This window comes from Ischnura elegans, chromosome 2, assembly GCF_921293095.1.
Source record: "Ischnura elegans chromosome 2, ioIscEleg1.1, whole genome shotgun sequence".
NCBI classification, from domain to species: Eukaryota; Metazoa; Arthropoda; class Insecta; order Odonata; family Coenagrionidae; genus Ischnura; species Ischnura elegans.
Window position 1 is genome coordinate 12,781,887 of NC_060247.1, and position 17,207 is coordinate 12,799,093.

The 17,207-nt window shown below is 36.7% G+C and overlaps 3 protein-coding genes across 5 annotated transcripts in view; 1 reads left to right on the forward strand and 2 right to left on the reverse strand.

The window, feature by feature from the left end:
- Window positions 1-5,008, reverse strand: part of LOC124153385 (centrosomal protein of 164 kDa-like) — a 92,359-nt gene extending 87,351 nt beyond the window's left edge. For 2 of the 3 annotated variants that reach the window (XM_046526506.1, XM_046526505.1), the window contains exon 1: window positions 4,773-5,007. In XM_046526506.1, the coding sequence (XP_046382462.1) occupies window positions 4,773-4,848 (76 nt within the window). In that variant the 5' untranslated portion in view covers window positions 4,849-5,007. Of the gene's footprint in view, window positions 1-4,772 lie in introns of all 3 variants that reach the window. The other variant, XM_046526504.1, reaches the window with a different exon arrangement.
- A 102-nt stretch (window positions 5,009-5,110) lies between these two features.
- LOC124153386 (ribokinase-like) lies at window positions 5,111-12,558 on the forward strand. Its single transcript, XM_046526508.1, has 7 exons — window positions 5,111-5,344; window positions 5,421-5,553; window positions 7,486-7,612; window positions 9,325-9,492; window positions 11,424-11,515; window positions 11,611-11,796; window positions 12,149-12,558. Exons 1-7 carry the CDS (start codon window positions 5,295-5,297, stop codon window positions 12,323-12,325), a joined length of 933 nt encoding a protein of 310 aa, XP_046382464.1. The 5' UTR covers window positions 5,111-5,294; the 3' UTR covers window positions 12,326-12,558.
- A 2,731-nt stretch (window positions 12,559-15,289) lies between these two features.
- LOC124153392 (39S ribosomal protein L33, mitochondrial) lies at window positions 15,290-15,955 on the reverse strand. Its single transcript, XM_046526516.1, has 3 exons — window positions 15,726-15,955; window positions 15,545-15,648; window positions 15,290-15,444 (listed from the first exon to the last, which is right to left on the reverse strand). The coding sequence occupies exons 1-3, from the start codon at window positions 15,764-15,766 to the stop codon at window positions 15,395-15,397; spliced, it is 195 nt and encodes a 64-aa protein (XP_046382472.1). The 5' UTR covers window positions 15,767-15,955; the 3' UTR covers window positions 15,290-15,394.
- Between the last annotated feature and the right edge of the window lie 1,252 nt (window positions 15,956-17,207).

Below are 17,207 nucleotides of genomic sequence, written 5' to 3' on the forward strand. Positions count from 1 at the left end.
GATAGAAGTAACTCGCAGCCACCAGGGACAACTACAGTCGTCTCGGGTGTTTTCCTGACGTACAGCCTCTTGGAAGGCTCCTCAGGTTTCCCACTGGGTTAACTAAGACATTACTTGATGAAAGTAGAAATGTATTTCAGGAACTGCGTAAGCTTCAAATGCAATTAACTCATCACAAATGATTTCCCAGAATTTATCATCCTAGCTTTTATGCTTCACGCATCACATTCGTGAAACGCGCGGTAGTGGATCACACGGCGTCAATAGATAATCAAAATTTGATCGTATGACAGAGCAACTTGGTGCCTCACGTTCCCGGCACAGGCAATATGTACATGCACGTACGGCGATGGCTCACATGAAAGTATATGAATGACAACACATTGTAATCAAAGAATTTCTAAGAGCAACATTAACAGGTTTGCATTAAATATGAGATTGGCAATCATTTTTTTCAAATTAAAATAATAAGTTAATCCACCAGGTTTTCATTAAAACTAAAGAGCATACGCAATATTTTTCTTAAGCCAAGACCCAAGTATTAAGAAAACCATACCCCACATTTAGATAACAATTCTTCGGAAATCTTCAACACTTCGGAACTCACATCCCTACTTAAATACTCCTAATCTACGGGAGATTTGGCTAAAAAAGCCCAGAGCTTTTTACGTTTTATAAACAACCTTCTGATCCATATATACACGAGCAGCGTTATTTACATTCTCCAACCTATAAAATTGTAAAACAAACTGGAGATAGGAACACACCCACAATACCTCCGCGTAGTAAGAACCAACACAAAGAGGGTATTCATCCACAATATATCACGCTTGATTTTCAATAGCCCTGCTTTCGCCCCGGATTGAAATTCATTTGCTAATTTATGAACAAAACAAACACCAAAATATTTTTACTTTTTATATAATTCTTATGGTCATTACTTCAGAAACATAAACCTTAAATAGCACACGGTCACAGCTTTAAACTAAATATACTATTTTCCCTAAAAACTACAGCGATTCTAAGAAGACGTCTGAGGGATTACAATTATTTCATGAAAATCTTTAACGCCTCAATCCTTGAACGAATACATACACGAATGCCCCCCAAAAACTTGCAGGAACTAACATTCCCTTCTATCGTGAACTAAGTGATGGTGCCTCGAAAAAGACAACAAAATTTCATTTAAGTACCAATATTTTGGTGGACCAAATATTAATATATGATAGTTTTCCAATTTATAATAGAAAATGATATTACTGGAATATTCCTCTGCAGCCATGCTATTAGAATCAATTCGTGTAATAGGCGCAGTTAACCAGTGGAAGTTATAAATTGTTTCTAAGACATTAAAATTGGCTCGATATCAATGCGACCTTGGAAAAAAACTGTAACTACCAGAATCAAACGTGATTCCTTCACATTATTTCTTGTTGATGCAATGTCTATGTAGCCTTGAAAGTCATCCGTAACTAACATCACAGTCATACTGGACTACTAGCATTCCAAGAGGGCTTTTTTGGGAACTATATCACACTTTAAGGTCTCGTAAAGGGAAAAATGTGAGTGTTGAGAGAGGCGAGCATTCGCTTAATCTCATCTCTCCTCTATCTTCTTTAAACTAGCGATCAGATCGGAGGCTTGGGGAGGCAGAAAGCCGTCCCAGTGGGTGTCACTCTCCGCCCCCGCATAAATCACACGAAAACAAGGGCATTTCGACCGCAGCCTGGCTGGATAAGAATCCCCCGGATTGCCGCGCGAGGGCGCACTCTCATTGTCACCAGAATCTGGGACAGCTCCAGAAGCAATATCGGGCGCACGGAGTACTTCATCAGTTCACTCGACATCGTGATGCGAATACGAAACTAAATTATTCGGGGCGGGGGAAAGTTTTTCTCTTTTTCTCCATCCGAACCTTAATATCAGGAAAGAAGTGCTGGAATCATAACGGGCTAGGATAACAGAAGATAACACAACAACGTGGTAATCCAAAGTAAATTTTCTTTAGTAGACGGATATTTAGTGACCGGAGGGTTTCGCCTCTGATACGGGCTAGTTCGGCCAATTCCATGCCTAAAAGCGAAACAACTAATCCATCCATCATAAACTAATCATCCCATCCCGTTTTCCGACGTTCGGGAAATCTGGTGGAGACTCGCGGTCTTTCTCATAAAAGGCCATTGAGGGAGACGGGATCCCTTCCAGCTGCTTCCTATGGTATACGTATAAGACCGAGGTATTCCAACCCTGCACCTATCACAACTGTAGGATAGGAAATACGGTAGGAAGCTGTAGCTGCAGAGCGAGAAGCAGGAAGAGAATTGCTTAAGCCGAGGAGGTGCTTATCAATAGGAAAGAGCTAATCGTTACGAATGAGCGTCAATAAAAGTATAATGTAAGGTCTGGTCTGGAAAGTGGCGCTTTACGGTGCGGAAAAGATCAGACGCATTACAGACGTGGGTCTGGAAGATAATAGGGAAGGAGGAGTGGAGAAAGAGAAAAGACGAAGTGCACGACATGGCGAGCGAGGAAACTCTTAGGAGAGATGTGGAGGAGACAAAAGGACCGGGTGGAGCGAGTACTAAGCCGAGAGGGGATGTGAAAACCAATGTTAGAGGGAAAATTTGAGGTAAGCGTGGAAGAAGGAGGAAGGAATAAGATAATGAAATGATAATAACCTTTCCTGGAAATAGAAGAGGGAGGAAGTTCAATTCAAAGATGGGGGACAGGCAGCACAATGATTCGCAAAATGTTCCATGCAAACCTAAGTTAACCGGTGCATAATATTATAATCCTCCCGGCCACTTCGACTGGAAGACTCTGATTAGCGCGGTAAGGGTTTGATTTAATTTTTGTTCCGAATGAACCCTTCCCGGGGGGAGGGACATTATGCTGAGCTTTAAGTCTACGAAAACAAAAAAGACAATGAATACATAGGAATTCTGGCGTAAAATTTACACTACTGTTATTACTAACAAAAAAAGGAGTGACGAATGAATAAATGTAGCGATCTGTCTTAGGTAATCATAAACGCAAATAAGTCGGTAAGGGAAACCGGAAGGGAATTTCGTAAATCTCAACAGTATCGTCATTGGTTACTAACAAGTAGATGATCACACTTCTGTCATGTTTAGCCATAATGTTCTCAAGAGCCTAATGTCTGTGATCTTCGATCGGAAGCACATGCATGGCATAAAGATTCAAACAAATTGATTGGGAAGATAATAAGAAGGGAGAACAGCAACCCCCACAGTCAAATGCATTCAATATTCCCGCTATGGCTGATGCTGAAAAAATAACCTTCCTGGTTGTAGTAAAAAGCCTTAAAGACTGTACGATATCTTACTGCATCGTCCTGCGACGATGCCGCACCCGTGCTGTCGATGGCATACATCTACCGGGGACACCAATCGTAGTCCAGAATCCAGAACAAATATATTCCTACAATTACATGCAGTTCTCAGCGACTGAACATTCTGTTTACTTCCTTGTCCAAAGTTAAATTTAAATAGCTCGTTTCTCAAGTAAAAAATTGACAATCACCACTTAACAATTACGTTTCATGTGGTCAGCAAACACATTCAGCCCGACAAACCATGGTATAACCTGTCGAAAACGACAAGTATCTCTAGAAAAAATGCGCAATAAATTACTGGATGGCTTCTTTTACACCATGATAAACACAATAGAGCACCCATAAAGGACATTGCATTGCTATATAACCAGTTAAATACGTGACAGAATATGACGTAAAGGAGACTCGGGGTCCATTTGGTCATAAAATCCCTGGCGGGATGAAATATTTCTCCTGGGACATATTTAAACTGTATTAACAACTTCATGCTCGCGTATTTGTCATTGCCTTGCATATTGCATATATTAAAAAAAGAATACCACCTGAAAGCAAATGCCAGATGACTTAAAATGGGAGGAAAATACACTGCATATCGAAAAACCGAAAATCATTTTTTCGATATGACACGGGACACGGATAACTTGAACCGGGGGCCGTTAGGCAGGGGAGAAATCAAACAGACTAATTTGAGAGCTCATGCGTCATCTTGACGGGAAGGAGGAATCAAATTTAAATTGAAACACATATAGCGAAAAAAAATAGATATAGATGCTATATACATAAGACGGTGAAAGGCGGGCTAACATTCAACGTAGATAGGGGTGAAATTCACACGCTGTCTCGCTGACTCCGGTAACAACTGAAACAAGTTGAGAACTTGGTCCTTCAATTGGTATCACTTCGATGCCTCTCTTCAACAGCTGAGTTGGTTTCAAAGTCTGATATAGACATGAAAATCCCTATTGTAGATTTTAACATATAATGAAATTAGTTGTTTGCTGGACAAATAACTTTTTGCGTCATTGATTCACCAGCATTTATGGCTGTCAATCTTCACAGGTACATTCAAAGGACAAACAGCTGTAGCATGGAGATCCACTGAAAATTTAGTCACTCCTTTTATCGGCAATAAAAAACATGATTGCATAATGTAGCCATGACTTAAACAAAAGTTTTCATTAATTGCGGTCCTTACCACGAAAATAGAGGGAAAATTTGAAGGAAATACATATTGAAAACAAATATGCAGTTCTAAGTGAGAATATAAACTACACGAATGGAAATACGACATTACACAAACGGTACGAGTGACTACGAACTCCTTTCAACGAGACACAAGTTAATAGCGTATTGAAGGCAACTAAGCAAGCATACTTCGCTGAGTGTTGTTCAATTAGAGGGTACACATTTAACTTACCTTCTTCAGATGGTAGGCTGCTTTCATCGAAGACTTCGTGACACACCAAAATTCTTGACGATGGAGAGCAAGTCATCCTGTACCTTCATTGCAAAGCAAAAACTGTCTAAACAAATAATTTTCCTTGTAGTAGCTTTGATAACTGTGCTGATGTCTATCAAACACCGTCCCACCGATAAACCAAATATAATAATACTTATCAACTCGATTTCACTAACCGGACTACGCTCCAACGCCAAGAGGCAAACGGCACTGAGAATTACGGTTTTCTTTTGTCAAGTTAGTCCGTCTTTCTGCCGTTCTCCCACAATTTGCTATGGGAAACCGCCGGCAGATATTTTAAATTGCCCTTTGCGACATCTTTGTATATTCAGTAAATTTCAGCGAATTCAGCGTGTTGATAGGAGTAAAACATTCCATATGATTCCAGCTTTTTTATATTTTTCGCGCACACCATCTACTATTGACCTTCGACGGATTTTTATCTTGCGTTAGATAACGTGACGTTGGAGAAATCACAACATGGATTCGAAAGTAGTTGTGTTAGGGTCTTGCATGATAGATTTTAGCAGGTACTATTGCTAGTAAATCATTTAATTCGTAATTGCAGAACTCAGGCGTTTATCTCTGAATGTCTATTTCTTTAAGCTATGCGCCACGTCTCCCGAAACCTGGTGAAACGCTACATGGATACAAATTCGTTCAAGGTTTTGGTGGCAAAGGAGCAAATCAATGCATAGCTGCATCGCGGCTATGTACCCGAGCTACGCTCATTGCTCGAGTAAGTAATTATGCTGATAGCTTCTTTAAAATCCCTTTCTGTAGTAAGCATTAATTTTGGAACTTAATAATTAGTTTATTACCTGTGAGGCCATTCTAGTTTTCGTCTTCAGCGCGAGTTGTGGAATTCATTGCGATTAGGGCTTTTATTTCTCTTCATAATAAAATCGCCAATATGTTAACGTTACAGAGATGCTTATGATAGCCTATTTACCTCTCTTTTGTGTACTAAATGAACTTAACATCATGCAGATGAAATTGTACGAAAAAAGACGCAGAGAACATTGCGTGGTTATCTTTCTTTTATCAATTAGTAATATATAGTGTAGACGATGATGAAAAATGCCAGTAAAAGCTTTCTAAGTTCGAGTTGCCCCTGGTTGAAAGAAGCGCTCACGGCAGGAATGATGGGAAATGTTCTCAGATTGCTTCTTTATTAATATGTACTTACTGTTGACAGCATCGGAAAAATCGTCTCATTATCAGAAACGATGGGAGTTAGGATAATTATTTATATTATTAAGAATGATCCGGTAGAAGACCTTTACCTTGTCTACAGGCATGATATAATTGTATGGGTTTCAATCCAGATAGACTAAAGGCCAAGGTTGCTCTGTTCTTAGTTTTCGACATATTCCATCAAATGAGGAAAACTACTGTTGGTATATATTGTGTTGCATATTTTGTGATTGGGAGATTCAGAGGTTGGTAGGACTTTGGTGGGAACACAAGCACTTGAACCTTTCTTGATTCATTGCTCCAACCCCATGCTTGACCTGATTGCCACTTGCAGACAGGATACAAGTACGCCTAGTTTAAGGTGCAAATACTCCATCCAAATTAAGTCCAGGCCTAACACTGCTGGTGATTTTATTGAAACGACTCACTAGTAGTCATGTAGAAACACAATGCCCACTCTTTCATCGTTGAATGAAGATATACATTCTGGTACCTCTTTGTCATTTTAATTTTTAAACCAATTAGTAGGTCATGATAGGTGGATGATAACATACAGTATATCCTTATGGCCTGGTTACACAATACATTAACAAGTGCAAGTACATGCATGAATGTGATAATTAATGCTAAAATCCATCATGTAACAACCCAACTTGCATGAATGCTTGAACACAAGGTAAAACTTTTTCTAATTTTGCTCATGCATTCTTACATGTTCTGTTCTGGTCCACCAACATTGTTCATGCTTTAGACATTAACTTGGGTAGGATAATGTGTCGTGTAATTAGGCCTTAAGAATTTAGTGGTGGTGCAGATTCCTTCGATAAATACATTATTGTGTGTATTTTAAAAATTTATGCCACAACTAGAAAAGACCTATGTAATTGTTTTGATTTGGTACCACTCTGTTTCAAAGTTGACTTAGCATTCCAAAGCCATTTGGAGATCAAGATACTCAAGTTCTCCCCTTAGAAATCTTTGAGAAATTCAGTTTTCTCTGAGTGGACCTAGAAATTTTTTTCTTCAATGGCATCATTAACTAAAGAAAGTGAAAAAAAGTTTGTTACAGTTAAGCCAGCTCGTATTCACAAAATCTGGTGAAGGATAGATAATTAAAGGATACTCTTAAATTACCTGCATTTTGCCTTTTAAACAACTACTCACAGTGTTTTTTGTTGATTCGTTTAGTTTGGTGAAGTTGTGATAGGAAGAAAAAGTTATGCTGATGGATGGGTATGATGTTTGTAAATTATTTAGATGACGAATTACCTAATTAGAGTGAAGGATCTCATAAACTTAAAACAAAACCCAGTTACCTCAGTCTATTCCTTTCACAGGTCATCTCTTCCCGTATGTGAGTAGTTGCTTACACATCTGTGGTTGAGAATTTCTGACCAACATGTTTACATACAATTAAAAAGATGCTACACTCTTTGCTGTTATGATAATTTCTATGGTTATTCCTTTACTTTAGGTAGGAGATGATCTTTTTGGGACTAATTACATCAAATATTTAGAGGAAACTGGGATTTATACTAAATTTATTAAGAAAACGGATGATATTTCGAGTGGAATAGCCACAATTATTGTGGCAGACAGTGGTAAGTAACAAGATATATATTTCATAGAAAAGTTCATAGATATGCCCAAGTAGCAAAAGAATATTGAAAAATGATTTTAAAATTATTTCAAATGATTTTAAAATCAAAATATCATAAGATGGCTAAATTCATGACTTTTTCAAGATTTTAAAATAATGTATTAGGCGTTGCTCTTTTTAAGTCTTGTACCATTTGATCTCATTTTGTTGATAGTATATTCTTGGATATGCAGGAAGTAATGGCTTATTTTTGCCAAAAACGTTCGTTTTTTAATTTCACGGAAAAATAATTATGTGAACATTATTTTAAAACAATTTCAAAATTATTTTACACACATTTTAAAATAATTTTGAAATAATTTGATAATTATTTTCTAATCATTTTAACATAATGTTAAAATCATTTTAACATAATTTTGAAATAATTAGGTCATTTCAATCTTAGTCATACCAGTGTGATAAAATAAACCAGTATAAACATTCTCATTCCTTGGAGGTGATTGTGGTAACTGGCAAGTAGCTTTACATGAAACAAGTAATACAGATGATTTTGGAGACTTTGTCTACCAAAAATGAATCCCTTTTTTCAAAAGTGAGTTTGAATTTCGCCATCTTGAAATCCACAAAACAGTATTTTTTGGCAGTTTTCCATAATATTTCTAGAAATTTAAAATAATGAATTTCTGGGAAAAATATCCCAAAATGAAGGCATATCATCAAAAAATGGACAGTGAACGATCCGAGAATTCAATCAAGGAACACCTGAAAACACTCTCAATATGTGCTTTATTGCATACTAAAAAGGGATAAGGACTGAGTATACATGTTTCTAGAATGAATTTGTTTCAAATCCAAACTCTGACATTTGATTTCCAAGATGTCAAGGTGTGTATGGTAATGGTGAGATTTCCGTGAAAGCACGCAGAGAAGGAGGTTCTGTAATTGTCACGATGCATGTACCATTTCCTTCAAAACATTCATGTCTGTTGGCGCTAGGATAATTGTTAGGTGGGAAATTTTTTTTTACTGTTCCTGGCACAGTTCGAAATTTCAAACATGTGTTTACTTATATCATATTAACATAGCAATTAATCATTTTTAAAAGAGGCTGAATTAGTTACAACATATTTTAAAACTATTTTAAAATCTATATTTCATAGCTTATACAAGAGTAGGACATATTTTAAACTTATGTTAAAATCATTTTGAAATGGTGAAAAAAAGATTTGTAACGTTGAAACAGAGAAAGCTAATATGTTTTCAAAATGATGTTAAAATCATTTTAAAATGTTCTCGCAATATATTTTAAAATAATTTTTACATAAGATTTTGCTACTTGGGTGTATTTCAAGATTGAATTTCTGTAGCATATTCGCCACCTACATTCTTTTGATTATTTTTTTCTCTCTCTTAACAAAATAACTGCCAAATTCTCTTTCTTTACTGATTTTGAAATTTATTTTTTCTTAACACTCAATAGTTAACTAAGAATGATGGCTACTCATGAATTCTACAGTACTTTCAATCCCTACTTACGTTAATCTCCAGGAATTCTCCTTAAAAATACCAAATAGGTACTGCTCATGTGAAAGCTGTGAATAATTAAACGTAGGAAAATTTTCCCAAGATATTCATCGGAGTAAAAGTATATAACTTTTCAGTGCCATTTAAATGATTTACATATGTATTGGGAGCCTTGTACTCTTATTTTAGGTGAAAACCAAATAGTAATTGTAGCAGGTGCAAACACCAAATTATCGCCTGAAGATGTGAATGAAGCTGCAGATGTCATTAAAAATGCCCCAGTATTGGTATGCCAGTTTGAGACGCCACTTGAAACTACACTTGCAGCTCTCCAGATGAAAAAAGAGGCAGGAACTGGTAAGGGAAATGTTAAAAGTCGTATCACCACCAGTCATGGGTGATTAAATGGCCAGTAGAAGTGGCCAAATCAATCTTAAGGAGGCTTAAATTAATTTCTCTGTAATTTTTATTTTATTGTAATCATTCACATTAAATGAGTTCTATGTTTAAATGACCTGTACCATATCAAAATGTCCTTTTGAAAGTTTGATATTATTATGGGAATATGTGGAGCCATAATCCTCTGTCATTCTATTTACAGTGGGCCCTCTATATTTAATTTGATAGAGGGACCTGCAAACATGATCTAAAAAGGCTGATAATTCATTCATGATAATTTTTGCGTTGACCTTAGTGTCGAGCCTTCTTTGTTACACATCTGTTGAAACACTTGTCATTTTAAGATGGGAAGGGTGAGAAAGAGGGAATAAAAGAGAGTATTGAAGAGTTTGGAGGGCTGGTTGGGGAAGTAATAGGTGGATAATCCTTGAAAGATTTAATCGAACAACAAATAATCAAGGTACCATTGTACTTTCAAGATTATGCCCATAAAGATTCAAGTATATAATGATAAATGAAAAATCATTCAGCTATCATCATCCATCATCAGGTGATAGAGATGGTGATTCGCTGAAACGCGTCGTACGATAATAAATACTGTGGACTTAAACGAAGTTTTTCATTTTTCATTGCAATACGTTCCACAACATCTCGCCGAACACCATTAAGTACTTCAAATATGTATTTTCTCATCAATGCACGAATCATAATACACCAAAAAATGTGTTTATTTTATGCAAAATAATTACTTTTTGTGAAGTTATAGCTTTACTTACGGGGTAGTACCTTGTAGATAAATAAATTAAATTCATAAAATTAGAAAAAATATTTTTTAGAAAAAAATATTATGATTTGCTATTGGAGTGATGCTAATTTCACTCTGAAGTTCAGAGTGAACTATGTACTAAGTTAGTTGCCACTGAAAAATGATCTTTGAGATGTTATTGATAGATAATTTCAAGACTGCAGTGAGCAAGGGGAAGGAGTTGCAGGCCCCCAAAATTTTTGGAGATCCAGTCTCCAGGTAATGCCTGACGAGAAAAGAAATTTAGGAAAGTGTGTACATATTTCTATTGATCACCAAACTAAATTTGTAATATTTTACCATTGTAAGAGGTAGAATATGGAGTTAGTATTTCATCTAGAATAAAGTAGTATTGCTAACAGAAACAGTAGAATCTCCTGGGAAGCCTCAAAAAGGCACACTTAAAGGCACAAAAGAGCTGTGAGTGGAAGGGAAGTTGGGAGGAATCATGAACAGGAGAGCATTTGGTCAGTCTGGGCAAAGAGAAGTACGGAAAGGAATGAATAGTCGTACCAATGCCATTAGGAAGAGATGCCCACCCAGGGTGAGTCACTGAATATTTTGCAAGGGCTTGCCATTTGTTTGCCTCTCTCATTAAAAGCTGTGAGGTTGACAGCAAATGTTTTGTACATTTATTGCTGAGCCACCGAAAACAGTGGTATTTAGCCTTTACATCGGGGTTTCCATAGCATTCAACAATTAAACCTACACTGATTGTCTGACACTGATATGGACTGTATACAGATATTGCACACTGATATAGACTGATGTCCTGAAGTAAATGGGCGAGGTTATGGGAGTGCTTTGAAAAATACTGTATGAAAATTCCATACGCAGCTGTTCCCACAAATGGAATTATCCAGCTCAAAAGAGGACTTCAGTCCACAAGTCATAAGCATTCAATTAAACTCTACCTGGGGAGGAGAAATTGCTATTGGTAATACATATTTGTTATCATTCCACTATATCCAGTGTCTGAATTTCAAACTTATCATATTTACATGATCGTAATTTTATATTAAATTATGAATTCAATGAATGCATCAAATGCCTTATTTAAGTAAGATATTTCATCTACCAAAAGGAATATCTATTGTGAATGCAGCACCTGCCGTTGCAGATGTGGACCCAGAGTTGCTGTCATCAGCTGATATCTTTTGTGTAAATGAAACTGAAGTGAGTTACTTTGAGCATAAAAAATTTAAGACCTTCATAAAATTTAATACTATGCTTATGGTGGTTTATTTAGACTAACCAAAATATTTTTTTAGGCTGAAATAATGACAGGAATAAAAGTTGATTCAGTGAAATCAGCTGAAAAAGCAATAAAAAAATTTAAAGAACTAGGATGTAAGACTATAATTATTACATTGGGAGCTGCTGGTGCTGTATTTAATAAGGAAGATGAAGAAATCAAACACGTTGCAGCAAATAAAGTAACACCCGTTGACACAACGGTAAGTGCATCCTACAATTTTTCATGAATGACAAAGTATCGTAAATTAATAAAAACAAGAAAATTAAATTACAGCCATGTGTGCAGGTAAAGGTGAAATTTGCCAACATTTGTGGTTGGTGTGAAAAAAACTCCTTGGTAATCTTCATTCACAGCAAATGAATGACTGCACTTTTCACCCCAAGATAATTATGACTGTTTCAAATTCTACGCTGAATTTTTCAGATAAATAGAGAGTAATATGATTGTTTTAAAGGAAGTATTGGTTAACTAAAGGCACCTTCCGCATGTGTGGAAACAATCAGTTTCAATAATGCATGCTTTGTTTCATGACTCCCATTACATATTTTCAGGGAGCTGGGGATGCTTTTATTGGAGCTTTGGCTTATTACTTAGCCAACCACCAGAACCTGACTATGGAAGATGTTATTAAACGATCTTGTAACCTTGCCACTTTATCTGTGGCAACACCTGGAACTCAGAGTAGCTTTCCACTAAGAAAGGATTTGCCCAAGTACTACTTTGAATAGTTTTCTAAATGCACCACGCTGCATTTCTCAAAAGGAGACTCATGAGGTCTCCTCTTCAACCTAGTGATATCCACAAAATCATTGCTCAAAGTCCTTGACTTGTTGAATAATTTTAAAATAATTCCTGAAAAATCAAAGAGTTGTGCCATGAGAGAAATTTATTACTATTTTTGTCAACCTAACATGTATCTATTCACTGTTGGACATTAAATGAAACAGTTTCTGCTGTTTTACTCCATGCATTATCATTTCTTAGGTTAACAGTTTTGCAGTTGGCTATTTCAGGCCAGTGTTGTGGTGAAGCAGTGCTTTTTGGCCAATTAATAAACACATTCATAGGGGTCTGATTTTCCATGATTAGCTGCTCAAGCAACGTGAATTCCATGGCAAACTTGCTTCAATGCACTTAGGAGGGGCTTGCTATCTTCCCTGTTAATGTTATTTCCATTTTTGCTAATCCCATCTGCCTGCCTTATTTTTGGAAGGTAATGGGTTTCTAGGGCTTTCAGCTTTGGGGGTGTCCCGTAGTTACGTGCAGTGATTTTGGCATTTTTTGGACTCCCTCCGACCCCTTTAGTGAGATATCATGAGATTAGGCTCCACCCTTGGCCCTCTTGTCTCATGTGAGATTGTTCAAAATGTGTGTTCTCAGTGTAAATATGTTAGTCTATGCCACATTGCTTAGGATTTATAAAAAAAAAACAATTTGGGTAATTAATTTTAACAGAGAAACATGTTTCACTCAATTCAACCCAGTTTTCTTGAAAACACTGTTCCTTGCGAAAAAATAACATGATACTTCCCAGGACCCCCACCCCCCTACGTGAGATTGGATGAGAATCAGCTCATCTTCGGAAGTTCAGTTGGTATGGTTATCCTATAAAAACATGTACTTTCACTAGCAACAGGTCTCAGTTCATTTCAACACAGTGGGCTCAACCATTAGAGGCATGGGGAATTGAACACTGTCCAGTGTCCAGACTAAGCCTCTTTATTATCCTCTGACAAACCTCACAGAAAGAACGAGCTGCAGAAAACAGAAGGGACCAGCACCTGAATGAGTCTCTTTTTTTCAACTGGACAGCAAGTTCATCATGTCACTGGCTACTCTTTGGCAGAGCTGTTCCCAGGAAGACCCATTTAATGCACTGGTGACTAGAGAATCGAGGCTGCTGAAGAAGACGATAATCCCCTATACTGCCTGAGTTGAGAGTCACCAGAGAAAGGTTCACCAGACGCATGAAGTTGCAACCAAGCACTTTAAAAAGGAAGCTGAACAAGAAGACCAAGATGCTGAAGAAGATTTGCAGCCTGGACAGCTATTACTGCGGAGGAACCACCAACTCGGCCACAGGAATCCTATGTTGACTTATTCCAAAATGGATTGGATCCTTTGAGGTTGACAAATGGAAATGGAGGCTAGGAAATGGAATTTACTTTCTGAAGACAGACTTTCCCCCCTGCTGGAAATTAAGTTGCAGCCTCAACCACCATGGAGGGAAGACGAAGCTCCCAAAGAGGGTCGAAAAGTGACACCCGTGGTTAGAGAAGCTGTAGAACCGAGATACAACTTGAGACTGAGATGTTAGTCATCGAGCGTTCTATGGAGGATAGAAGACAAATAATCTAGTTGATAAAGAGTCCTTAATACCTATAAGTCGAAGTCTAGAATTTGCCATGGTAAATGCAATAAAACAAAGGCAGCTGCTGCATTGACTGCTAACTTTAAGAGGGCTGATTATTGATAGCGATTTTAGTGCCAAAAATCGCTATCAATTTTGGTTTGTTGGCGATGTGTAGATTGAAGTATTATTATTTTTCAACCTTTCATAGAATATATAACACCTAGTTGCAGTAGTGACAGACTTGAAAATTCTGTAGTTGTTTCGATGGTTTAGGAATACTATCAGTTCTGTCATTCGATGCTGCCAAACAATGAAGGTATATTCAACATCCAGTAACTCACTGGGATCATGAACACCTACAAGGCCAGTTTACACAGCACATTAGCTTGTACTTCAGTAAATGTTGAATGAATACTATGTAACCATCTAACTTGTGTGAAGGCATGAACAGAAAATAGAACCTGTTCTAACTTGATTCATGCGTTTATACTTACCTGCTTCATTCCACCAAAATCGTTCATACAGTTAGACATTCACTCATACTTGTTGATATATCCTGTAAACAACCCTTTATGATCTGGTTACAAGGAGCATTGACATGTACAAGTTAATATCTGTTTGTGTGAATGATTTTTGTGGAGTATGGCATGAAGCAAATTAGAACAGGTTCTACCTTCCGTTCACAAAATTGGGTGGTTACATGGTGCATTTTCGTATCCATACATTAACTTGTACGTTTTAATGTATCGTGTAACCAGGCCTTTAGAATTAATGCAAAAATTCACTGAGTAACCTATTCACATCAATGAATGGATGGAAAATAAAATGTTCAAATTTGGCACATGTATTAGTGTAGGTTCCCTTCAGTCAAAACCATTCACAAAAATATACAGGAACACAAGAAGTTTGAGCATCAAGTACTATGGCCTTAAGTTTAGGACAAGCAATACGATTGTAATAATAGTTTTCAATGACTAGAGTTTGCACATCTAAGAACTGATTACTAATGACTGATTATTTACCCTTTTTGGCATTATAATTTTCAAATTACTTTTGAGTAAAATATCTTTATCTCTAGAGATCAAATCATATTCTTAGTTTCAAGACAATACCACTTTGACCACGGCACTTCTCTTTAAAGTAAATGTAACAACACTTGTGAGGTGAATTATTAACTGCAACGGGGATACAAAAGTATGGCCACATTGCTCTCGAAACGTTAATTTTATCCCACTTCCGATAAGGCAATGTTTCAAGGCACTGATGATGCAGATAAGAGAACTGTGGGGTATTATCCTCCAAATAAGTTGGTATATACCATAATCAAATGAATCTGGAATATCTTTCTACATTTAATTTGCAAAAAATTACATTAAAGTGACGAGAGACACAAGATAACGGCTTATATACAATGTTGGGGGGTCAAATAATTCACATCACCTCTTCATAGACTTCTGATCTTTTTCCGTTCCTTATATACAGCATCTTTCCGAACTGAAAGATTAAAAAGTTAATAAACACAATAAATGTTATTGGCATCACTTCTGTCAGTAACGAATGAATCCTCAAGAAATGGAAAATCCTAAAAACTTACTGTAGGGATCAAATCGGATCAGTTCCAGTTTCTCTGCCAGTCTTTCCCTCACAGCGACATATTTATGCCCACTAACCATACTCTCCATTAACACCATGATTTCTCTGAAAATAAAAATTCATGTCACATATAGATACATACAAACGAAATACAAACAATTTATCTAGAGGATGGGACGTACTTGCTCTTTGCCTTTTTCAGCAAAATATTAGTCAAAAACATAACTAAACTTCACTCTGAATTGATGTATATTACGCTAAACACAAATATAAGTAATAAATCCGAGCTCGGATGTATATTTTCCCGGCAATTTCTTTAATATGTTTATGCTCGCAAGAAGAGTAACAGAGTAGAACAATCCTCCGCCATTTACAAAAAATGGACAGAGCAAATGCGCCCGCTTGGCGAAAATGTGCCGCGGGTAATTTGTAAGTACGTGACCACGGACAATATGCATATGATACGTGTATGCACGTAAATGTGACTCGATAAATTACCTTAATATTTCATTATACTCGAAGCAACAAAACTAAAAATGCCGTTATGTAAAATTGCCATCACATAGCATTTATGCTATTAATGGACAAACTTACGAATTTCAGTTCCAACATGGGTATATTTATTTACGACACAAATGCTACCGTTATCTTCGGAAGTAGCTAGGTGAGGATTCTCTGCATACTACATCCCCCCCCCTCAAATCCATAGGTTTCTATTCTATGCCCAAGACTTTTTTTTTCATAATTAGAGTTATTTACGGATTATATGACCAATTACATTTTTGCTTAATTGTAGGATTCCCTTTAGAAATAGAAGTGAAATTTCAAAGAGAAGCAAAGGGATTCCATACAAGCAAAGCTTCATGTGGAGTAATCTTACCACTTTTGTAGTTTTTCCCTCAGTATATCCAAAGCCCTTTAAGGCCTGGTTACATGATGCATTAACATGTATGGGTTAATGTCTAAATGTATGAATGTGAGAATGAACGCCAAAATGCACCGTGTAACCACCCAACTTGTGCGAATGCATGAACGCAAAATAGAACCTGTTCTAATTTGGTTCATGCATTCGTACATGTTCTGTTCCGGTCCACCAAAATCATTCACACAAACGTACATTAACTTGTACGTGTTAATGTACCGTGTAACCAGGCCTTTAGAGCATGTATTTCTTCTCCAATATTTTTAAGGTTGCATCACAGAGCCTTGGTGATTTTTAATTGTAAACAGGACAAAATCAAATTCTCTACCGGAGGAGACAAAAGTGGAGATATGTACCAACAGAAAAAGAGAGAGTCAAGATGTATATGACTCAAAGTGTGAGCGACAGTTTCAAATACACAAAATAAATATTGTTACAATACCAAAATAATAATATTCAATAACGTTTTTAAACTAAGATATTTTTCATTTAAATCACATATGAATAATATTTAGAGCACAATTAAATTTGAACAATACATAATTTAAACCCATTATGTACGCACAAGTGGACTGAAAGAAGATGACACACAGAATGATAAGAGAAATTTTTTTACAAGTTGAACGAATGTACAAGCATGATTTTTAATGGTGCTCGAAGAACTTAATTAGGTAAAAATGGAGAATATATAAAAGAGATCAACTTTTAGAGGCATGGGAGCAAAAATCGGCACTCAGTGTCT

Bases quoted from the DNA above. Each gene is read 5' to 3' on its own strand.
- LOC124153386 (XM_046526508.1), top strand. From the start codon at position 5,295: ATGGATTCGAAAGTAGTTGTGTTAGGGTCTTGCATGATAGATTTTAGC. The intron at 7,613-9,324 runs GTAAGTAACAAG...CTCTTATTTTAG, and splicing joins AATTATTGTGGCAGACAGTG to GTGAAAACCAAATAGTAATT. The intron at 9,493-11,423 runs GTAAGGGAAATG...ATCTACCAAAAG, and splicing joins GAAAAAAGAGGCAGGAACTG to GAATATCTATTGTGAATGCA.
- LOC124153392 (XM_046526516.1), bottom strand. From the start codon at position 15,766: ATGTTTTTGACTAATATTTTGCTGAAAAAGGCAAAGAGCAA. The intron at 15,649-15,725 runs GTACGTCCCATC...TTTTATTTTCAG, and splicing joins CTGAAAAAGGCAAAGAGCAA to AGAAATCATGGTGTTAATGG. The intron at 15,445-15,544 runs GTAAGTTTTTAG...TTAATCTTTCAG, and splicing joins GATCCGATTTGATCCCTACA to TTCGGAAAGATGCTGTATAT.